This window comes from Scyliorhinus canicula, chromosome 11, assembly GCF_902713615.1.
Source record: "Scyliorhinus canicula chromosome 11, sScyCan1.1, whole genome shotgun sequence".
Lineage (NCBI taxonomy): Eukaryota > Metazoa > Chordata > Chondrichthyes > Carcharhiniformes > Scyliorhinidae > Scyliorhinus > Scyliorhinus canicula.
The window spans coordinates 141100192-141124748 of record NC_052156.1 but is presented as its reverse complement, the minus strand read 5'-3'; the positions used below and the strand labels follow the sequence as shown (position 1 = coordinate 141124748).

Genomic DNA, 24557 nt, shown 5'->3' with positions numbered 1-24557 from the left:
CTTGCGGGTGTACTGGGAAGATCTCACTTTTGCTCATGTTGAGTTTGTAGCCCGAGAAGGCTCCAAACTCTTTCAGGAGCGCGATGATTCCGTCCATGCTGCTTTGTGGGTCCGAGATATAGAGGAGCAGATCATCCGCATAGAGTGAGACTCTGTGCTCTCTACCTCCCCTTCGGATCCCCCTCCAATTTTTTGCTGCCCTGAGCGCGATTGCTAGCGGTTCAATTGCTAGTGCGAACAGTAGTGGGGACAGTGGGCATCCTTGTCTGGTGCCCCTGTGCAGCTGGAAGTAACGATATATACTTTAAGCAAAAATCAAAAAGTAAAATACTGAAGATGCTGTAAATCTGAAAAATAAACAGAAAATGCTGCACTACTCAGCGGGTCAGGCAGCATCTGCAGAGACAGAAAGAGCTCCCAGAGTTAGAAACAGGTTGATGGCCTTTCATCAGAGCTGGGAAAAGTTAGAGATATAACAGGCTTTGAGCAAGGGGTGGCTGGGACAAGGACAACAAAAGGTCTGTGACAGGATGGCAGACAGGAAAAAATTAATAACAGAGGAGTTAGTCCTACAGAAACAAAAGGAATGATGATGGGGCAAGAGAAGAAACAAAGAAACTTAGAGCAAGTGCACTACTCTCTGAAAGCAAACGTAAGAGCAAAAATAAAATACCAGACTAGTACTAGATCTCTCTGCTTCATTATTGAATGGAGGCCCAATCGGTCTCCATTGACTATCCTCCTCCTCCGTCTGTCTGGACTCATTCTCTTGTTAGACTTTCAGAAGGCTTTCGACAAGGTCTCACATAGCAGATTAATATGTAAAGTTAAAGCGCATGGGCTTAAGGGTAGTGTTGTGAGATGGATAGAAAACTGGTTAGCAGACAGGATACAAGTAGTTGGAATAAATGGGTCTTTTTCTGATTGGCAGGCAGTGACTAGTGGCGTACTCCCGTTCGCTCGGGTGCAGAAATCTCCAAGGGTCCACCCCTCCCATTTCCACCATTAGCCCAGCCAATGCCCTCGCTCCCCCCCCCCCCCCCCCCCGATGGGACCAACTACCACAGCCGTGACCTGTCCAACCTTGACTCCAGCACCAAGTTCCAGTCGCGCCCCCCCCCCCCCACTATCAGTTAGCGGATGTGTCCATGTCGGGGATGGCCCCAAACACCTTCTTTGCGAATCCCACATCGTCCCAATTGGGACCGTATACACTTAACAGCGTCACTAACCTCCCCTACAGCGCCCCTATCACAATCTCATATCTACCCCCCTGATCTGCAACCACATTCTCCATCTGGAAACATACTCTTTTGCTGACCATTACCGCTACCCCTCGAGCTCTTCCGTCAAATCCTGAGTGGAACACCTGACTAACCCAGCCCTTTTTAAGTCTCACCTGCTCCTTCACCCTCAAGTGAGTCTCCTGCAGCATTGCCACATCGGCTTTCAAACTTTTTAGATGCGCAAACACCCTTGACCTCTTGTCCGGACCTCCTAACCCCCCCTCACCTTCCACGTGACTATCCTAACTGGGGGTCTCTCACCACCCCCCCCATCCTTCTTATCCACCATCAACATACCATGAGCCCATTGGTGCAGGGCACAAACCTCATTGACGCCGCCAATTAGGAACCGGAGCATGACAGTGAATCGGCGCTGGGCGCAAATCGCAATTTTTGCAAAGCGTGCCCATATTCTCCACTCGATTAGAATTCTCGTTGCTGGCGTCACAAAGCGGAGAATTCAGCATGGTGACACAGTGGTTAGCACTGCCGCTTCACAGCTCCAGGGTCCCAGGTTCGATTCCCGGCTTGGGTCACTGTCTGTGCGGAGTTTGCATGTTCTCTCCGTGTCTGCGTGGGTTTCCTCCGGGTGCTCCGGTTTCCTTCCTCAGTCCAAAGATGTGGGGTTTAGGTGGATTGACCATGCTCAATTGCCCTTAGCGTCCAACGGTTAGGTGGGGTTACTGGATTACGGGGATAGGGTGGAGATGTGGGCTTAAGTAGGGTGCTCTTTCCAACGGCTGGTGCAGGCTCGATAGGCCGAATGGCCTCCTTCTGCACTGTAAATTCTATGATTCTATCTATGTTTTTTAAGCAGACTAATCAATCTTGACCAGGGAAAAAGTTTTAAATTATCTGGTCTACACTGTAACTAGTTTATAGGGCGCGATTCTCCAAGCCCCGTGCCCGTCCGGAGAATCGCCGCAACCGCGCCGCACCGCCGCCGCACGATTCTCTGAGGTGCGGAGAATCAGCGGCATTTGCGCCGGTGCGTTTGGTGCAGCACCAGTCGCGGGCCGCTGTCCATGGCCGGGCCACCGATTTTCCGCCCCAAATGGGCCGAGCGGAAACGGCAGAGTCCCACCGGCGCCGTTCAGCCCTGGTAGCTGCCGGCGGGAACTCTGCGCGAAGGGTCGGGGTGGCGGTCTGTGAGGTGGGGGTGGGCTCCGTCCCCGGGGGGGGGGGAGCCTCCGATGGGGTCTCACCCACGATCGGGGCCCACCAATCGGCGGGGTGGCCTCACACACACACACACACACCCCCCCCCGTTGCCTACTTTGTTGCGCGGCTGACCCTGAACCCCCACGCCGTGTTGCGTAGGGCCGGCGCGCTGAAGAAGTCCCCCGCACATTCGCAGGTTGGCGCAGCGCCGATTTGGTGCCGGGAAGGGAGGCTTGAGTGGCGTGAACCACTCTAGTGCCGTGCTGGCCCTCTGTGGGGGCCAGAATCGGTTGTCCCCGTGCCCGTTTCGCGCCGTCGTGAAACGCGATGGCGTTCTCGACGGCGCAAACACTTAGTCTCCATTTTGGAGAATCACGCCCATAATCTTTTTATTAACGTTGAAAAGAATTGACAGGCCAAACAATAGCAAAGCCAAGTACATTAGCCACCATGAGCTCAAATCTCAGAATCCTCCAGTGAGAGTTTCAGGCCAACTTTCCAGGTGGAATATCACTTTACAGCCAGATAAACAGGGGGTCACGCTTTAAGTGGACATCCCGCAGAATGAGAGTAGAACAGCTGTGCAGGTGATTTTACAATCTGGCATAGCTTTCAGTAGGACAGGATAAACCAACAAAAAGACCGGCTGAGTAAACTTTTAATAAACCAGATTTACCATGGTGCAGAAGAATTATCGAATAAGTAAATTCCAGCTTATTTCGCACAGGATGGCTGTAACACACTGACATGGTACCTACAACAGCAACAATAAAAAAGAGAAATTATGAAGTTGTGCTTTCTGTCCTTGATTTTTATTAACAATAACATATATTAATTGGGAGGCGCAGTGCGGGGCTGGATTTGGGAGGAAGCATTGCGTACGGTTAAATAAATCTTCGTCATGAGCTAGACTCAAGTCTTATTCAGCTTGAGGTTGTGTACGGAGGACATATAAAACCTGCCAGGCCGAGCCATTTCTTCCCTAAAGTGGCTGATCGATGTGCATGATGTGCCGGATCGCATGCGAACCATGTCCACATGTTCTGGTCCTCTCCAGAACTGGTGAGGTTTGGGAGGGTATTACGGATGTATTGTCTCAGGTGGCGGTCACACGTATCCATGGGGGCCGATGTTGTGGCTTTTGCCTCCCTCCGATCTCGAAGGAGAATTTTGCTTAATTGGCGAGCCGCAGAACCGCTAAGCACTGGGTCACTGGGACCTTGCTGACTTTCTCCTTTTGGAGAGAATCAAGTTCGCCATTAGAGGTAGGGGTGAGGGGTTCTCTGTGAGGTGGAAACTGTTCAGCAATTTTTTCAAGAATCATTAGAACATCGATTGAAAGGGAGGGGGGAATAGGGGCTGGTAACTGGGTACAGTGATTATTGACTGTTAAGGGGTGGGGGGTACTTTAGTTTTTTATTTTGTTGAGAGTGTTGGCGACGTACTTGTATATAAAGGGGGTTTCTGTTATATTGTATTGTTATAGTGTTATGTGCATTGTTAGTATGTTATGCGGTGTTCAATGTTGTTATTGTTATGGACTGTTCCTGGTTCTCTATTCTCTGTATACTCCGTCTTTCCAAAAAAAAACAATAATTTATATTTATATAGCAGTTTTAACAAAGTAAACCATCCCAAAGCTCTTGACAGTTGTAATACACAATTTGATACCAAGTCATGTAAGGAGAATTTTCAGATGGCGAATACTCCGCTCACTGAGTGTCGGCGGGGAATGCAACTCAACACCGGCAGGCCCGCTGTCATTTTACACTCATCTGAGCATTGACTGGCAGCAGGTTGGACTTCCACCCACACCTGGGAAGAAGCCCTGACTTAAGAGCTGTCAGCCTATCAAATTGGCCCTCAGCGCTCCAGCCCCTCCAGGCACAGCACTGCAGTGACAGGAAGAGGTACTGCAGTGCCTTGCCTGAGCTACGTCCTGGGATAGCACTTCAGGTAATTACCAGGGGCCCCGGGGAGGGGAGGACAGGGCAGGGCATGCGCTGAGGGCTTGGGAGTGACGGCAATTTCGGTGTCGGGGAAAAATGACTCCGGGCCGTGGGTTGTGTCGGGAAGCATAAAAGTCTTCCCATAAGGATTGGTCAAATTAGTAGGTCTTAATGAAGCATCTAAAGAGGAAGAAATAGATGTTGCAAGACGGAGGACTTTTGGAATCTTCGAGCTTATGTACTTGGCGTAGCTGCCAATGGTGAAGCGACTAAGGTCTGGGATACTCGGTAGGCTGGAATTAGAGGAGTGAGTACCGCAATCTCAGAGGGTTACATCTCAGAGGTTACAGTGCTGGAGGTGATTGGAGTTAGGGAAGGCCAAGTCCATCGAAGGGATTGGAAAATCAGGCTGATAATTTTAAAACAATTCATCGATATCAGATTCTCCATAGGCAGAAAAAAAAACTAAAGCACGATTTTCAAATTATACTAGAGTTTCATGCAAAATAAAGTCTCCAGCACACACATGAAGAAAGTTAAAGGCCTGCCTCCTCCCTGGTTAATGCTGGATTTAGGCAGGGCTTGCAGAACAGTGTTGTTGCTGACTATGAGAAAGTCTGAACTTCCTGAAAAACTCCCTTTCCACTACTTTCACCATTAATATTAATTTGTTTGCCGACACCTGGTCAGACAGGATTTCTGTACTTCTTTGTGAAAGACACAGGGCGGAGTTCTCCGCTCCCGGGAAAAATCGGGAGGGCCATCGTGAACTCGGCCGAGTTTCACGACGGCCTTGAAGGCCGCTCCTCGCCCCCTATTCTCCCCTCCCGGCGGGACTAGGAGCGGTGCTCCGTAACTCTCGGCCGCCGGGCGGCACGCCGAGAGTGACGCGATGGCGGTGCCTATGTGACGTCAGCCGCGCATGCGCAGGTTGGCCGGCTCCAACCCGCGCATGTGCGGCTGGCGTCACGACGGCTGACAGCTCCAACCCTCGCATGCGCGGTGGCCATCTTTCCCCTCAGCCGCCCCGCAAGACGTGGCGGCTTGATCTTGCGGGGCGGCGGAGGGGAAATAGTCTGTCCGATTGAGATGCCGGCCCAACAATCGGTGGGCACCGATCGCGGGCCTGTCCCCTCCCGAGCACAGTCATGGTGCTCATTCCCCACCAGGCCCCAAAACGGGCATCTCACAGCGATTTCACGATGGCAGCGACCAGGTGTGGTTGCCGCCGTCGTGAAACGGTCGCGAACGGCAGGCCACTCGGCCCATCCGGGTCGGAGAATCACCGGTCGCCGTGAAAAACGGCGAGCGCCGATTCTTCCGAGCGGGGGGTGGGAGAATTGCGGGGGGCACCAGGGGGTCATGAAATTAGTCAAGGGGCCCTCCCGCGATTCTCCCTACCGGCGTGGGGAGCAGAGAATCGCGCCCACAGGCTGCAACTATCAACATTTAGACACAAGCCCATAAATGTGCATTATCTCCACTTGGTGGTAACCATACTCTATTGCAGATACTTAGGTCGGGATCTACTGTCACGTTGCGCCCGAAAAGCAGCGTGGCGTCACATGACCAGTAGATGTCGGGAGATCCCACCTCTGGCACTTCTGGGATCTACCAGGGTCGCCAAGCCTCACGAGATCTAACACGATCTTGAGAGATGTCGCAATGTGAACTCTGCCCATTGTGGGCGGGATCACTTTCTGGCAGCTTGACAGCTAGTCTCACTCTAATATGGGTTCCCAAGAGCTACCTAGAGTGTGGGATCCAGGTCCCTCGCCTTGGGGACCTCGGGCGAGCGCCGTTCAGTGCTGGTCTCCACAAACTGGGACCTCACTATTTTTCTGGGGAAAATGAGGAAAGAAGCCTTTGAATTGCCTCATTATCGAAAGTGATGGGTTGCATTCTTTTAATTCTCTCTCTAATTCAGAATCTCTATATAATATTACTGGAACACATAACGTACATAAGGAAAACAAAGCAAGCTGTTTATACTTGCTACCTGCATGATTTGTGAAAACTTGCAGATTCAACAATTCCAATGATTCCTCTTGAAAATGATTGTATCCAAAGTTTACGAGGCTGAAAAGAGGCAAGGCAGTGAAGTTAAATGGAGGAGACAGTCATAGAACACAGTCATCCATCTACAACCCACCTCACAAGAACATCGTGAACCTGTTATTTTGTGCAAGAGCATTAGACACACACAATTCCTCCCATATGACCAGCAATGTATTAAAGTTTGTACAGGATGGAGAACCAATGCTTGCGCATCCCATAACCCAACACATTTCCAACCAAAATTGCTATGATTTTGTTGTCAGAATGTACACCTGGGGCAATTGTATGCCAAGCTTGTGCCAGAACATAGGAACACAGAAGCATAGAATCCTTATAGTGCGGAAGGAGGCCATTCGGCCCATCGAGTCTGCACCAACCCTCTGAAAGAGCACCCTACCTAAGCCCACTCCCCCACCTTATCCCCATAACTCCACCTAACCTACACATATTTGGACATAAGGGACAATTTAGCATGGCCAATCCACCAAACCTGCACATCTTTGAACTGTGGGAGGAAACCAGAGCACCCGGAGGAAACCCACGCAGACATGGGGAGGATGTTCAAACTCCACACAAACAGTTACCCAAGGCCGGAATTGAACCCAGGTCTTTGGCGCTGTGAGGCAGCCAAGCTAACCACTCTTCCGCCGTGCTGCACAGCGAATACAAATTTTGTTTCTTTAACAATTATTCCACTGAGGAAAAACAAAATATAACAAACATAACCTATCAAGCATGTTGCTGAAAGAATTTGAAAAGAAGTGGCAATAGTACCAATCAAGGCATGATCTTTCTTATTCTTTAAACCCTGTTTAACCTCCACATACAAAAGATACATCACTCCACCAGGAAAATTGTCCATTGGCCAAGTCTAAGAGCCAGATGTTTGCAGAGAAACATCAGACAGAGCACGGATGCAGAAGTCCCATCCCCATTTTTGGCAGATCCAAATTTGGTGCTGGTAGAAGGGAATTGGGCATGAATCACACAGCAGGGAAACCGGAACACAACAGAGCCATTTGAACTTAGTGCTGAGTTCAAACATGCCTCCTATTGACTGTTACAAGCAGCTTAAACTGCAGTGTGAGAGTTACAAATTGATGGAAAAGAGTGGATCAGGTCTGTTTAAATGTCCACAATCTAAAGTTTTTAAATCCTTAAAACATTTTTTTAAAATCAGGCTGCAGCTGTCATTGGGACTCAAAAGAAAACCCTGGACTGCTTTGATTGACAGACCATTTGATGTAGGTTCAAAAAAAGTAGCAGCTGTTCATCCAGTTTCAATAGAGCTCTTTGTTAACATTTCCCAATGGGCTATAATTTTGTCATTATAAATGCTTGACCAAGTCTCAAAATCTACAATTGTCTCAGCAAGGGAGTTTACAGTTAACAGTTTAATTGACAATATACAGGGGCCATTAAGGAATTGGCTGTCTTTGATGTGGGTTCTGAATAGATGTTTGTTTAGTTTTCTAAAAAATTAACCACTTGAGATTTAATAACTTTGAGTACATTTTGCGAGAGGAGGGCTGCGGACATTGGAGCCTGGTTAGCAGGTTTCGATGGGCCTATGAGGCGAGCAAGGGGTGTGTGTGGGGGATTCAATGCTGGGAGATGTTTTTTTGACAGGAAATGGAGGGGGAGATTTTGGTAGGGGGGGGGTTTGATGTTAATAATGGATAGGGGTGGGTCAGGCTCATGGGGCAGGGCCCAGTGGTATGATGATGGTGTATAAGAAGGATGGAGGGGGGGTGAGAGTCCCCCAGTTAGGATAGTCACGTGGAAGGTGAAGGGGTTAGGAGGTCCGGTCAAGAAGTCAAGGGTGTTTGTGCATCTTAAAAGTTTGAAAGCCAGGGCAGCACGGTGGCCTAGTAGTTAGCACAACCGCCTCACGGCGCTGAGGTCCCAGGTTCGATCCCGGCTCTGGGTCACTGTCTGTGTGGAGTTTGCACATTCTCCCCGTGTCTGCGTGGGTTTCGCCCCCACAACCCAAAAATGTGCAGAGTAGGTGGATTGGCCACGCTAAATTGCCCCTTAATTAGAAAAAATAATTGGCTAATCTAAATTTATTTTTAAAAAGTTTGAAAGCCGATGTAGCAATGCTGCAGGAGACTCACTTGAGGGCGAAGGACCAGATGAGACTTAAAAAGGGCTGGGTGAGTCAGGTGTTCCACTCAGTATTTCATGGAAGGGCTCGAGGGTTAGCGGTAATGGTCAGCAAAAGAGTACGTTTCATCATGCACTTTCAAGAACTGGGTAATATCGAACATTAGTTGGCGGGGTAGGGTAGGAGTGTTGGGGGGAGGGGGACTGAGTGTGTTAATGGTGACTATGGGTGATTCCTGATTCCTTTTTGTAATTTGTTTTTGTGAGCATGCGGGCGAATGTTTGGGGTTTGGTGGGAGGATGGGATCGTTGTTATTGATATGGGGATTGACATATTTGTTACTGATTATTGTTTATTGTTGGTGGGTGTAAATTTGGGAGAAAATGTGAAAAAGGAGAATAAAAATATATATTTTTTAAACTTTAGATTACATTTCACGAATGGGAGTTTTTAAATCGCTATCAAATGTGTATACGGGAGAGCTATATTAGCTTACTAGAAGTTGAATCTCCACATGGGTCATGAAGTCTGCCCATAGTGGATCCTGGATGAGTTTCTATGGTTGTAGCATGGGGGCATGCGTGCGTCGGGGTAATGAGCGGGCCTGAGTTGGAATAGAGTTGGCATGGTGGCTATGGGGGCCAAATTGACATTGCGTTTGCATGTGAATTGAGGGTGTTTGGGGATATGAGTTGGCATTGAGTTGGTATGAGGGGCCATGGGGTATGGGTGGGATGAGCTGGCTGATTGAGGGGTGTAGGATGTCTGGGAGCGATGTGGGAAGGGTCCTGCGAATTATGTGAATATGTTCTAGTCCTGTCCGAAGCTGGAAAGAGTTTGGAGGACAGGTTTCAGCACCATTTCGGGGGTTTTGCACGTAGATGTGGAGTCCGGTCCCCTGGAAGCCATATTTGGGTTGTCGGACCAACTGGAGTTGCAGGCAGGTGCAGGTAGGGTGGGTGTTGTAAAATGTAAAAAGTTGAAAACTTGGAATAAAAATACCTTTTTAAAAAGCAAGATGTTTCTTGGCACTGCAGTGCTGAAAAACGCCCTGCTAAACGCACCCAAAACCAGACATAGTTTTTATTTCCGCTAAAATCGCTCCAATGGTTATGGTTTTTCCTCAGTCCTGGAACATCAATGCTGAAATTACTCAGGGCTGTGGCCTATGCCCAGCTATCTTCAGGTGCCTCATCATTGACCTTCCTCCACCATAAGGTTGGAAGTGGGTATGTTCACGACAACTGCACAATGTTCAATTCCATTCACAATTCCTCACATAAAGAAGCAGTCCACACCCACACATCAAGACCTGAGCAACTTTCAGGCTTGTGTTGATAAGTGACGCGTAGAATTCCATGCCATACAAATGCCAGGCAATGACCGGCTCCTCTTGACATTTAATGGCATTGCCATCGTCAATACAATAGCATCAATATCCTTGGAGTCACGAGTGAAAATAATTTTATTTTTTAAAAATAAATTTAGAGTACCCAATTATTTTTCCCAATTAAGGGGCAATTTAGCGTGGCCAATCCACCTAGCCTGCACATCTTTTGGGTTGTGGGGGCGAAACCCACGCAGACACGGGGAGAATGTGCAAACTCCACACGGATAGTGACCCAGGGCTAGGATTCGAACCCGGGTCCTCAGCGCCGTAGGCAACAATGCTAACCACTGTGCCACCATGCTGCCCGAAAAGAAATTTAATTAGACTGGCCATACCGTGGTCACAAAAGCAGGCGAGATGCTGGGTATTGTACGGTGAATGACTCTCCTCCAGATTCCCCAAAGTCTTTCCACCACCTATAAGACATGGGTACTATCTACAAGATGCACTTCAACGACTTGCTACAGCGTCTTCAGCAACACCTCATAAATGCACAACCACTACTGCCTATAAGGTCAAAGGGGACAGTGGCAAAGGAGCATCACCACCTGCAAGTTCCCCTCCAAATCAAACACCATCCTGATTTGAAACAATAATCATGTTCCTCCATTCTCATAGTGTCAACATCCTGGAACTCCCTAAATAACAGCACATTGGGTTGGATTGCAGCGGTTCAGGAAAAGACCTCATCGCCACTTCCTGAAGAGCATAAAGAGATGGGCCAATAATATTGGCTGTGCGAGCAATGCAAAATTCTGAGAATGAGTATGTCTTAAAAAAGAATTTGAAATATAGGGCAATACATTTACAACTTGACAAACAATACATAGAAATTCAAAAGAGCACTGCCATAACTGTGCAATAACGAGTGCAGCACAGTGGCGCAGTGGTAGCACTGCAGTCTCACGGCACTGAGGTCCCAGGTTCAATCCCGGCTCTGGGTCACTGTCCGTGTTTGCGTGGGTTTCGACCCCACAACCCAAAGATGCGCAGGCTAGGTGGATTAAACACGCTAAATTGCCCCTTAATTGGAAAAAATTAATTGGATACTCTAAATTTATTTTAAAAAATAACTGCGCAATAACTATTCATACCGTCACTTTGTTTTAACCTCCATATCCTTATGTACAAAACAAAATAATGTGGGTTTACGACTATCAAACTTCCATTTTTTTCTGCCAAAATGATAGCTAGCGAAGTAATTGTTTTGAGTAAATTAACCTAAGCATGCAAGACCATCTAGACTCAAAAGGGTTGTGATATTAATTCGCACAAAATTAAAAATCCAAATAACAGTAAAGAAAAAGAACAAATGGCCAGTACAGTGGCCTAGTCTTTAGCATAGCTGCCTCACGGCGCTGAGGTCCCAGGTTCGATCCCGACTCTGGATCACTGTCCGTGTGGAGTTTGCACATTCTCCTCATGTTTGCGTGGGTTTCGCCCCCACAACCCAAAGATGTGCAGGCTAGGTGGATTGGTCATGCTAAATTGCCCCTTAATTGGAAAAAATGAATTGGATACTCTAAATTTATTTTTAAAAAAAGAAAAAGAACATGCTTTGCGGGAACTTTTTGAAAGGCACCACACCATGGTGAGCTGTCAATGGATGACCCACAACAGCTGACAACCAGAAACTGGAGCAACTTGACTCTCAGGGAACTTGGTGTATTCCTGGTGTCGTGTCATTAGGGTCAGGAATCCAACATGCCTCAAGGACTAGAAGGTTCCCAATCAGGATCTTCCTCAATTAAGAAGACACTGAAGATTATTTTCATTGGATGATTCCATTTGACTGACATAGCAGTAGTGGGCTTAAAAGCAAAACAACACAAACCCACTTAAGAGTTGTGTGTGTCTTTGTCAGAAGTAGCTGATGTGTCTCTGTTCAAATATATTCAGAAGTCTCTAATGTGAAGGGAAGTGAAGGAAATGCATTAAGGAACCTCCCTTTCCACTGTACGTAGAGGTTAAACAAGTGAGCACTAATTACCATTTTGATAAAAGGGAACATAAGTAACCATTTCCTTTTTAAATCATTTTCTGTAACTTTACAGGGTATGAAGTACCTCTAAAATTGCTGGTGACTTTTTGATTTAAAATATAATTACAGATCGATTGTTAAACAAAAGCAAAAGCAATCACAGCCTACCGTAATTTTGTACCAGTTAAAGAGAGTCCAAGAGGAAATGAAAGCTACCAGAGAAGAAAGAAATGCATCATTATAACCAATTTCAGAAAGACCATTTAACACTAACTGGATGAGAACTGCAAAGTAAAAAAGGGAAGAACTTGCATCATTAAAAACTTAGTGACGTTCATTTACTCAATGTGAAAGCAACATAAATAAATCTTCCAAAAAAGAAACACAAGAACATTGCTTTATGCAGTTTTAGTGGAAAACAACTCCTACAGAAGCAAAGATCAGCGCAACTTCCTTAAAAGTCCGATTTTAAGAATAATAACTAACTCTTGCCTCTGCTTTGCTCCCTACCACGCTGAAATTTCTGAAATATTTCTGGTTAAACAGAAAAGTGGTCTTCAGAAGTTAATGACCCCTCCGAGGACCTAAATTAACATGAGCACAGATAAAGGTATGGGATTATTTGGGGAGCAAAGATATAGTGTGATTTCCGCATTCACAACATCAGCTGCTTGCTCATTCTAAATCTTTTTAATTTCTTCTTTCCCTCTCGGTAAAACTAATTAAGGAACTCCCACGTCTTCCTGCACAACGAATATCACCTTCTAATCTTTTGCCATGGCTCAGTCACAAGATGAATACAGATATGGGAGGTCATCATACAAATGTACCAGATTGTTCTTCACAATGTTCTCTGACAACCTACACAAATTTAAAACTGTACCTATTCCAAGTATTGTGAAGAAGTCATGACTGACACCAGTCTTAAATTGTCCTTTCAATAGTTCTACATAACTGCTTTCTTGGTCTAGTTACACGCAGGTACCTTTTTGAAGTTCTGGATAGGTTCGGTCTTGGGCTAAAGTTTATTTAATGGGTGTGGTTATTGTATAGGGTCCTCTTGGCTAGTGTTTGTACCAATGCCTTGAGCTTGGGATACTTTCAATTGAATAGGGGGATAAGACAGGTTGTCCCCTTAACTATTGCTTTGAGGGCTTCGAGTAAGTGGAAGGAGATAAAGAATGGAAGGGTGTCCCTACATGCTGATGATTTGCTGCTTTATGTTACGGACCTGGTCCCCACTATGGGTGAAATAATGGAGCTACTGAGGAGCTTTGGTTCTTTTTTGGGATGCAAGTTGACTCTGGAAAAGAGCGAGTACTTTGCGGGGATGGGAGCCAACTTGGGGATGCTGCCTTTTACCTGGCCAGCTCTAGCTTCAAGTATCTGGATGTCCGAGTGGCCCATGATTGGGTCCTGCTCCATAAATTGAATTATGCAAGCTTGGTGAGTATGGTTAAATCCGATTTGCAAAAGTGGGATAACCTTCCCCTGTCCTTGGCGGGTAGAGTCTAGTCCAGTAAAATGAATATTCTCCCAAGATTTTTGTTTCTTTTCCAATGTCTTCCTGTTTTCCTCCCTAAATCTTTTTGTGAGGGTTAATAGGTTGTTCTCATCCTTTATAAGGATGGGCAAGACCCCAAAGATCCACAGAGCAGGGGGACCTAGCATGCTGAATTTGCTTTTTTATTATTGGGCGGCCAAAGCAGAGAAGGTGTTGGGATGGTCCAGTGATGCGGGCTCCATATGGGGACGGATAGAGGCAAGTCGTGTAGGGGATCTAGTCTTGGTGCACTGGTGTTGGCCTCGCTTCCGTTCTGTAGGGCAAGGTACTCCTCAAACACGATGGTAGTGTCCAAGGATATGGACACAATTCAGGCAGCACTTTAAAGCTTGGATCTGTATCAAGGATGGCCCCTATGTGCACCAATCATCATCTATTTGAGCCATCAAGGCTGGATGCCACATTTGGGGTGTGGTGAGGAAAGGTGCTTGGGAGATTCGGGGTTTTGTTTGCAGCGGGATGGTTTACCAGCTTGGAGGAATTGTCGGCGAAGTTTGGGCTTTTGGGGCCAAACTCGTTCAGGTGCCTCCAGATAGGTAATTCTGTACACGGGACCTTCCCAACATTTCCCGTGGCACAGCCTACATCTCTGGTGGAGAGGATCCTTTCGCTAGCAGGGTCGGAGCAAGGTAGCATGTCTGGCATTTATAGGCGGGTTCTGTCGAAGGGTTCGTATCCAGTGGATGAGGTGAAGGTGGAGAGGGAGTTGGAACCTATAGTGGAAGATAAGGTGTGGTGTGAGGTCTTTTGTAGGGTGGACTTCACGTCCCCATGTGCGCGGCTTGGTCTGACCCAGCTTAAGGTAATACATAGGGTGCACCTGATCAAAGCTAAGATGAGTGGCTTTTTTCCGGAGGTAGCGGACAAGTGCGAGCAGTGTTCCTGGGGCCAGCCAACCACACACATGTTCTGGTCTTATCTCAAACTGGTAAGCTTTTGAGTCTCCTTCTTTCGCACCATGTCAGCGATTCGGAATATTGATCTGGAACCTTGTCCTCTAGTGGCCATTTTTGGGGTGTCAGACCTGCCAGGGCTGCAAACGGGGGTGAAGGTGAAATGTCCTCACCTTCGCCTCGTTGATTGCCCAGAGGTGGGGTCTGCTGGGGTGGAGGGCTTCTACTCCGCCCAGCACCTCGGTATGGTTGGGTGACCTAATAGAATTAGTGTACCTGGAGAAAGTCAAGTACACCATTAGGGAGGCGGTTGAGATTTTCTACCAATATGGCAGTCATTCATTGCCGAGGAATTAGTCACAATCAGTTGCTGGGGGGGGGGGGGGGGGGGGGGGGGGCTATAAATGTTATTGTAAATGGAAATTTTTTAATAATAATATATATTTTAAAAATTGAGAGCAAATATAAAATATCAACTAACTTACCAACATTTCATAATTTCTGTCAGGGTAAAACTGGATGCACATCAGAACTGCGTTGTTTTCCTACTTAAAATAAACGTCATCATCAGCATTATAACAATAATAATCTTTATTGCCACAAGTAGGCTTACATTAAAGAGGTCTTCGGTTGTGAAAATAAAACTTGCTACTGGAGTCGTTGATCTTTCACATAAATAATGAAACATTTGCTATGCACAGCAAAGGACATTGTCCATTCACCTCAGTTCATTAATATCAATAGAAAATGCAACGGATTTCACTGCACGTTTCATCTAAGTTAGTAGATGTGGTGAAGCTATTCAACTACAAAATTAGCCACTGCTCCACGAGTCCCTTTCTGTCAAAAGCTGTTAATTAAACTGAAGTAAAACTTTTTTTGTTAACTGTACCGGTACAATATTACCTCACTCCCTTTTGGTTATAAGATCAAATAGAAGCAGGAACTCCAAATTCACACGATTTGAGGTGGTCACATTCTATTACTGGCAGAGAACACTCATGACTCATCTAGATTATGGAGTCCAAGGGCAGTTTTCTTTGTGCTGTTCAAGTCATTAGCAATGTAAGTACTATAATTAACTTCAACGTGCCCAGGCTAGGAAGTAAAATTGTAATAGCTGATTTCCCTCTCTATTGTTATCCAGTGACCTATGCTGGAAATTGTACATGGATTGAATAACCTGCTAATTCTCAATGACTGTGCACATGCACGTATAGATACACAAGCAGGATACAGAAAGGCTGCTGATGCCAATAGAACTGAACACCAACACATTAAATGGAAGGGAAGGGGTGAATACATTTTTCTTCCCTTGGGACCTTTGCATCGTCTTGGTTCAGTGATAACATTCACCCCAAGAGTTAGAGGGTCGTAGGTTCAACCCACACGCCAGAGACTGGAGCACATAAGCTAGGCTGACACTCGCAGTACAGCCCTAAAGAAATGCTGTCGTGTTGGAGTTCTGTATTTCGAGTGACACATTAACTAAGGATTTAATTTGTAATTGGATGCAAAAGGAGCTCCTGCCAGTTTTCAAAGAAAAGCAGTTTAGATGCATAGATATTTAGGAGCTGGAGGAGGCCTCTTGGCCCTTCGAGCCTGCTCTGCCATTTATCACAATTATAGCTGATCATCCAACTCAATAGCCTAATCCTGCTTTCTCTCCATAATCTTTGATCTCATTTGCCCCGAGTGCTATACCTAGCCGCCTCTTGAATATATTCAATGTTTTAGCATCAACTATCGCCTGTGGTAATGAATTCCACTGCCTCACCACACTTTGTGTGAAGAAATGTCTCCTTATCTCTGCCCAAAATGGTTTACCCTGAATCCTCAGACTGTGACCCCTGGTTCTGGACACACCCACCATCAGGAACATCTTCCCTGCATCTACCCTGTCTAGTCTTGTTAGAATTTTATAAATCTCTATGAGATCATCCCTCATTCTTCTGAACTCCAGTGAGAACAATGCTAACCTAGTCAATCTCTCCTCGTATGACTGTCCCGCCATCCCTGGAATCACTCTGGTAAACCTTCATTGCGCTCCTTTGGGAGCAAGAACATCCTTCTTCAGAAAAAGAGACCATAAATGCACACAATATCCAGGTGTGGTCTCACCAAGATCCTGCATAATTGCAATAACACATCCCTGCTCCTGTACTCAAAACCTCTCGCAATGAAGGCCGACATACCATGCTTATCTTCAGCGAATGGTGCACAAGGACACCCAGGTCCCCGCTGCACACTCCCCTCTCCAAATTTACAACCATTCAGGTAGTAATCTGCCTTCCTGTTTTTGCTTCCAAAGTGAATAACCTCACACTTATCCAAATTATACTGCATCTGCCACTGATTTGCCCACCCTGTCCAGATCATTCTGTAGGATCGCTACATCCTGCTCACAGTTCACCCTCCCACCCAACTTTGAGATATGACATTTTGTTCCCTCATCCAAATCATTAATATATATTGTGAATAGTTGGGGTCCCAGCACCGATTCCTGTGGCACCCCACTAGTTACTACCTGCCAATTTGAAAAGGACCCATTAATTCCTACTCTGTTTTCTCTCTGCCAACCAGTTTTCTATTCAGCTCAATACACTTTCCCTAATCCCATGTATTTTAATCTTGCACAATAATCTTTTATGTGGGACTTTGTCAAACGCCTTCTGAAAGTCCAAATATACCACATCGACTGGCTCCCCCTTGTCAACTGTACTAGAATTCCAACAAATTTAGCAAGCATGATTTCCCCTTCATAAATCCATGCTGACTCTGACTGATCCTGCCACTGCTTTCTAAATGTTTAGCATTAATTATCCCCCAAATAACACTGTCAAAAATAGATTTTCCATTCATTTAGCTCACTGCTGCTTCTGAGACCTTGCTCAAATTTCTACAACTAATTATATTTTGTTTAATTCCAAAAGCAAAATAAGGACACTTACGTCAAATCATGCTTTACCTTTTCAATAGCATAGAACAGTCTTTGTCCCTCTGTATCCCACTGTACCCACAAAAAATCTTCAGCCACAATATCTTTGTGAAGCCGATCAGGATTCTGAACCATCTAAAATAAATTTAACACAAATGCATGTAGCCAGTAAACAGACAGCAATAGCCAGAAAATAGATATAATTATATCAAAATGACAGAGGAATTAACTTTATCAAAATTATTCCCACTTTTGAGGAGTTTTGTTCCCTGCGGAAGACTTCTTTAGCTCAGAAATTATCCTTGGCGGGCGCAAGAGGGGGAAAGTTCCCAGGATTACAACAGCCTCACAACTGTCCAGCAAATTAACACCATTCTAGCTGTAAGCTGCATCTTACGCTCATAGTCATAAACTTGAATGAAGATATGGGACGGAACTCTCCGACCCCCCCACCGGGTCGGAGAATCGGCGGGGTCCGGTGTCAATCCCGCCCCCGCCGTGTCCCGAAGTCTCCGACACCTGAAATTCGGCGGGAGCGGAAAAGCAATTGTGCTAACCACTATGCTACCGTGCTGCCCCTTTCTGTTGCAGTGATCAGCTTAGCCCCTGATTAAAACTTCAGAATAGTTTCTCAACCAAAACTAATCTCGAGGGGTGCAGTTCACACGGTGGGTCACTCCTAGCCTTTCCACACAATGACATTGTGCTCAGACAGGTGACATCTGTAGAAAGCTGTACATTTCCTGATCAGCATTTTCAAGAAGCTAATTACCAAAATCCACATCCAATGTGACTGGCTGTGCCCAACTTTCTTCCAACATCTTGCAGCTCCACTGCACAATATCCATGCACTTCATTCTACTGCTCCAAAATATCTAATTTACTTACCACTCGATAACCTTCTTCGACAACGACTCTTATGCAAATATGCTCAATGCCTAGACAAGAAAAAGAAGTTTAAATTAATTGTAAGATATTTAGAGATTAATGGACATGCATAATTCCCTTTAAAGCAACACCAATGGCGCTTGGATGGGATTGGATAGTTAAACATGAAACAGCTGGAGAATAACAAAATAAAACAATATTCAGGAACATGAATGGAGACACTGTAGTTACTGTGAAGTTATACAAAAGGCTCATTGCTTTCCCTTGATGTTATGGTAAGTTGAGGGATGGAAGGCTTTTTATACAATTACAGGGTGTTACAAAATCTTGCTGTGCGTGTGTTCAACCTGAAACACTGGATTAGAGTGATGTATTTGTTTGGATATTAAGGAGAAACATCTGTGCCTACAGTGAGAACTCAAACCTCTTTTTCATTAAACAACAATGAAAGTATTAATTAAAGTAGAAGAAATACAATGAAAAACTACAAAGAACTATTTTATAATTTGGACCATTAACCGTGAGCACTTAATCCCCAAAGAATGGAAATTCTAAAGCATTCGTTTCCCTCGCAATCCTAAACTCTACTGAGAGCCCTCCGTTTCCCAAACAACCACCATAAATCTATTGGTCAAATCTAGCCAGTGACTGCCACACCGTACTGCCTAAGTGACCAGGACTTGCGAATGGTCTTTGGTTCAGCAAAAAAACAAACTTTTGCTCAAACTGACTTTTTGCCATCAGCACTTCATCTCGAGCTGAGCTGTTTCCTGAGATTGGCTGCCCTCATCTTTCCCTTGCTGTTGCTTCTTCAACACCTCATGTGTCTAACCTGCTTGCTGGTGGTTCACAGCCCTCTGACTACTAAATGTATCAATTGCAAAGTACATCCTGTGCCCTATTCTCTTAGTTGCTGCCCACGCTGGTTTACAAAATGTATGACTGTTTGAAAAAAAATAATTTTAATAGCATCACACCATTTTGTGACAAGGGGCATTATGCTACATAGTGATTAGTGTGTTGCTCTATTGGCAAGGTCGAGCAACATATAAGCTACAAAATAAGTATATAATGAAGTCCCCAACAACCCAGTCCCCTCTCCCTCCAAAAACCAACCCATCTCCATCCCCCCACAAATCCCACACTGTCTCCAAGATGCCCTCATGCCCCTACCTCCAATTGCCATTTCAACCACCACCTACCTCACCACCCTGCAGAGATGGTTCCCTGTCACTGATGGTTCCCTGTCTCTGTCTCTTTTCCGATGACCCTCTCAGCAACCTGCAGCAATCTCACCTGGCTGCTGGAGACTGTTCTAGACTCTGGTTTTTTAGCGCTGATATTCCAGCCCAGCAGTCAGCCAGCCTGTCGATCTGGCTAGCTGTAGGGCAAAAAATGGAGTAACAAAAATGATAACAAATTCGGAAGGATCTTCATATTCCCACAGATTATCTCGCAAACAGATTCCCCCACTCCCTCGTCATAAATATTGGGGTTTGTGTGTGGAGAAAAACCTGCAATCCATCATACCACATGGTGACACTACCATACCTTGGTAGGTTAGCCTTTGCTTATTCCTTCTTGAAATAGTCAACATGGTCACACAACTTACATCTGTCTTCTGAAACTACCAGCAGGTGATTTTCAGGAAATACCCTCTTATCTGCAGCAGGATGGACAAACTGCAAAAATAAACTTTGTTTAAAACAGACATTCTGAAAGGTACAAGAAATATTTCTTTCAAAAAAGACAACACATTTGGTTATACAAATTAGTTGCAGGGGCAAACATTGGCACAGCAGTACAAATGCAAAGCTATCCAAATGGTACATTAAACAGGGATTTTAATAACAAACAGAGAATTATTTAACTCTTCACTTCAAACAAAGCAGCGAGTGTTCCAGAGTTACTGGGAAGGTTTTGTAAACCTTTTTTTGAGAAACAAATTCTTTCAAACATTATTGTGTTACTGCTGAAGCAAATGCTTTATTACATTTGAAACCATTGAGTGCTTCACATAAGAATTATGACACAATTTGTAGTATGTATGTAAAGTTATACAAAAACCATGGGCTGGATTCTCTGATTTTGAGGCGATGTCCCCATGCCGGCGTGGAAACGGTGGCATTTTACGTCAGGAAAAAATGGCATAAAACAACCACCGATTTCCCATTTTGCTGGGGACCAGCATGCCGGCAGCGTAAAGCACCCAGCTCTACCTGCCGATACAGCCCGGAGAATTGCCAGGTCCATGGCCGCGCATGTGCACGGCCTGCAGCAGCCGTACTACATGGCGGAGGCTGCTTGTGGACCCGGCCAGCGAAAAAGTGCCCCCCATTTTGCCAGCTCCCGTGCCCTAGACCACCACCCCCTCCACCACAGTGCCCCCAGCCCCTAATAAAGTCCCCCCCCTCACTGCCTCCGACTGTGGCAGCGCTGGACTGAGTGCGCAGCCATCACGCCGAGTACCCGACGGTGAGACCACACTCGCCTGACGCAATCTGGGACGTGGCCGGTCGAGGGTTGGGCATCGGGGGGCGGGCCTCAGGCAATGTCCTGAGGCCGTCAATACACAGCGTGCTGTACTCTCCAAGTACACTGCTTTGGAGGGGCGAAGCATTATGAAAGCGGCGCCGCCCCCAATTTGGTTGGGAACTGTGATTCTCCGGCCGATCGCCGAATGCGATTTCTTCGTCGGCGACCGGAGAATCCAGCCCCATAATTCTTCATCTATTCGTCATTGGCTGCAAATTTTCCTAAGAGCCGAGGGATTAAAAATCCATCCCTCGTGGCAGCACGGTGGCGCAGTGGGTTAGCACTGTGGCCTCACGGCACCGAGGTCCCAGGTTCGATCCCGGCTCTGGGTCACTGTCCGTGTGGAGTTTGCACATTCTCCCCGTGTTTGCGTGGGTTTCGCCCCCACAACCCAAAGATGTGCAAGCTCGGCGGATTGGCCAAACTAAAATTGCCCCTTAATTGGAAAAAGTGAATTGGGTTCTCTAAATTTTAAAACTTAAATCCATCCCTCCATATCTTTAAACATGGGAGTTAAAAGTTTAAAGATCCTCACAAATTATTCTTTGGTGTAGGTATTAGGCTATGAAACATAATAATAATAATCTTTATTATTGTCGCATGTCGCTTACATTAACACTGTAATGAAGTTACTGTGAACATCCCCTAGTCACCACACACTGGCGTCTGTTCGGGTACACAGAGGGCGAATTCAGAATGTCCAATTCACCGAACAAGCACGTCTTTCGGGACTTGTGTGAGGAAACCGGAGCACCCGGAGGAAACCCACGCAGACACATGGAGAACGTGCAGGCTCCCCACAGACAGCAATCCCAAGTAGTAATCGAACCCGGGACCCTGGCACGGCGAAGCAACAGTGCTAACCACTGTGCTGCCTTGCGCACCAAGTCCTTTGTCTCTGTAGTGGAGCAGCCTTGTGACACTCACACGGTTAATTGGGGGTCGCTTCAGGGGCCTCAGAAAATGGAACGTCACTCTCGCTACAATGAGGCATTCCGGCGAGCAGAGCTCCTCAGTGTACATTACGGGGCTCTGTACGGCCTCGATCATGCATTCCCCATTGAGGCCCTTATCAAACGAAAATCGCATTTAATAGCCTCGTGTTTCTCGGTGCTGTGAGCACTGCTACATCTGCTTGCTATGGGACTTTGTTCCCATTTAGTTAAATCGTACCCCTTAGCCTTTTCATTTGGAGTCATCTCTAAGTTAATAGCTGACTCTGGGGTCTCAATCTCAAAAGGTATTTTTCACCCATCCCTTCTCTTTCAAAATCTGATACTTCCCTGCATATAACACATCCTTATTTGCAGTCGCACAATTGACAAAACCATACCTCAAGTATACTCTTTATTCTGCTTTGTTCCTGATTTAAGTTTTTTCTTCGTAGGCTGTTCACCAGGGGCCCTAGAGCTCTGTACAGAGCTGACACTAGTACTGCTCTGTTCTGCCCTGACTCTCCCGGACAGCTCTCTCCAGCAGATTCAGATGCAAGATACACTGCCTACTTCCTTGTAACAAAATGATCCACCTTCACAGTCCTCTTGCCTTGCTTGCTAGCAGTTAGAAAATGGAAGAAGCTCTCCTCCATGGTTCAGCGATAAAACTGCAAACATACAGGGCGTTTGACAACTAGTGTATGTGGATGATTTGCTGACCTGCTCACTGCTGCTGCTTACTGTCGGAAGAGTGCACAGAGCCTAGTTTCCTTCGCATTTTAAAGCCAGTAGCAGCCGCCATTCTCAATTTAAGTACGGGTAGCAGCCGTTGGGCGTTTCTCCTGCAATCGGGACTGCTGTGACTGATCGCTCCGCGACCCACTTGGCACCCGCCTGCAACCCAATCAGTTAGTAACCCACACTTTGAAAAACTTTAACCTAAACCACCAGAATGACTACAGTTCCAAGACAGCCTCAAGGGCAATTAGTGATGGGGCAATAAATGCTAGCCTCACCAATAATGTTCACATCCCATGAATTCATTATGTACTTCCAATGACTTCCATCATCTAATCACATAACATATTCAGCCACATCAAGTTAAGCATTCCCACCAAGACCTGATCACATTTAAAAACATCCCAATTCTTTTGCAACTGCATCTATGGCCGGGATTCTCCTTTCTGTCCCCACGCCGGCGGGAAAACCAGCGCCAACGACTCCGGCATCAACGGGCCCCCAAGGTGAGGAATTTACACCTGTCTCGGGGGCTAGGTGGATGCCGGAGGGGTTGGTGCCGCTCCAACCTGGGGCCGGTGGGAGTACACGAGTTCACGCATGCGCCAAAGGGCCGGCGTGATCTCGCGCATGCATGGAACCACTGCCGTGTTTTGGCGAATGCACGGGGGGTTCTCTTCTCCACGCGGGCCATGGTGGAGCCCTACAGGGGCGTGCGAAGAAGGAAGGAGTGCACCATGGCACAGGGGCCCGCCTGCAGATCGGTGGGCCCCGATCGCGGGCCAGGCCACTGTGGGGGCCCCCCCCGGAGTTTAATGAGGTTAAAAGCTGACAATTCACCAGGACCGGATCTTAAATTCCAGAGAACTAAAGGGCATGGCCCTGGAAATCGTGAATGTATTGGTGGTCATCTTGAAATTTCAATAGACTCTGGAGCTGTTTGTGTGGCAAATGTAACCCCACTATTTAAAAAGGGATGGAGAGAAGAAAGGGTGAATGACATCAGTAGTGAGGAAGATGCTAGAGTCTATTATAAAAGACATGATAACAGAATGTTATCATGCAGCAGGGGTAGCACGGTAGCATTGTGGCGAGCACAATCGCTTCACAGCTCCAGGGTCCCAGGTTCGATTCCGGCTTGGGTCACTGTCTGTGCGGAGTCTGCACATCCTCCCCGTGTGTGCGTGGGTTTCCTCCGGGTGCTCCGGTTTCCTCCCACAGTCCAAAGATGTGCAAGTTAGGTGGATTGGACATAATAAATTGCCCTTAGTGTCCAAAATTGCCCTTAGTGTTGGGTGGGGTTACTGGGTTATGGGGATAGGGTGGAGGTGTTAACCTTGGGTAGGGTGCTCTTTCCAGGAGCCGGTGCAGATTTGATGGGCCGAATGGCTTCCTTCTGCACTGTAAATTCTATGTAAATATTTGGAAAGCATTAACGGGATTGGATAATGGATTTATGAAAGGAAAATCATGCTTAACAAATCTACTGGACTTTTTTGAGGATCTAACTAGAATAGATAAGGGAGAATCAATGAATGTGGTGATTTTGAACTTTCAGAAGGCTTTTGATAAGATCCCCCAAGAGGTTAGTGGGAAAAATTAAAGCACATGGAATAAGGGGGTATTGGCATGGATCAAGAATTGGTTGACAGACAGGGGACAGAGTGGGAATAAAAGGGTCTTTTTCCGAGTGGCAGGCAGTGACTAGTGGGGTACTGCAGGGGTCAGGGCTTGGGCCCCAGCTGTTCACAATATAAATAAGTAACCTGGATGAGGTTATTACATTTTAAAGTTTGCTCACGATTCAAAACTGGGTGGAATTGTGAGTTGCGAGGAGGATGCAAGGAAGCTTCCAGGTGATTTAGACATGTTGAGTGAGTGGGCAAACACATGGCAGATGCAGTATAACAAGGCTAAATGTGAAGATATACACTTTGGTGTGAAAAACAGAAAGGACGAGTAGTATTTAAATGGTGAAACATTGGCACGTGCGGATGGACGAAGGGATATGGATGTCCTTGTACATGAGTCAATGAAAGTGGAGAGACAGGTGCAGCATGCAATTAGGAAGGCAAATGGTATGTTGGCCTTCATTGCAAGAGAATTTGAGTTCAGAAGTAGGGTAGTCTCAGTG

At 46.3% G+C, this 24557-nt stretch overlaps 1 protein-coding gene across 2 annotated transcripts in view; it reads right to left on the bottom strand.

Moving 5' to 3' along the window:
* The window catches only part of LOC119973431 (gamma-secretase activating protein), a 102999-nt gene that overhangs the window by 59702 nt on the left and 18740 nt on the right, over positions 1-24557 (bottom strand). For both annotated transcript variants that reach the window (XM_038811546.1, XM_038811547.1), the window contains exons 7-13: positions 19828-19897; positions 18216-18265; positions 17358-17462; positions 14875-14934; positions 12101-12144; positions 6396-6475; positions 3124-3201 (exon numbers count right to left, since the gene is read on the bottom strand). In XM_038811546.1, coding sequence (XP_038667474.1) covers positions 3124-3201; positions 6396-6475; positions 12101-12144; positions 14875-14934; positions 17358-17462; positions 18216-18265; positions 19828-19897 — 487 coding nt within the window. The remainder of the gene's footprint in view (positions 1-3123; positions 3202-6395; positions 6476-12100; positions 12145-14874; positions 14935-17357; positions 17463-18215; positions 18266-19827; positions 19898-24557) is intronic.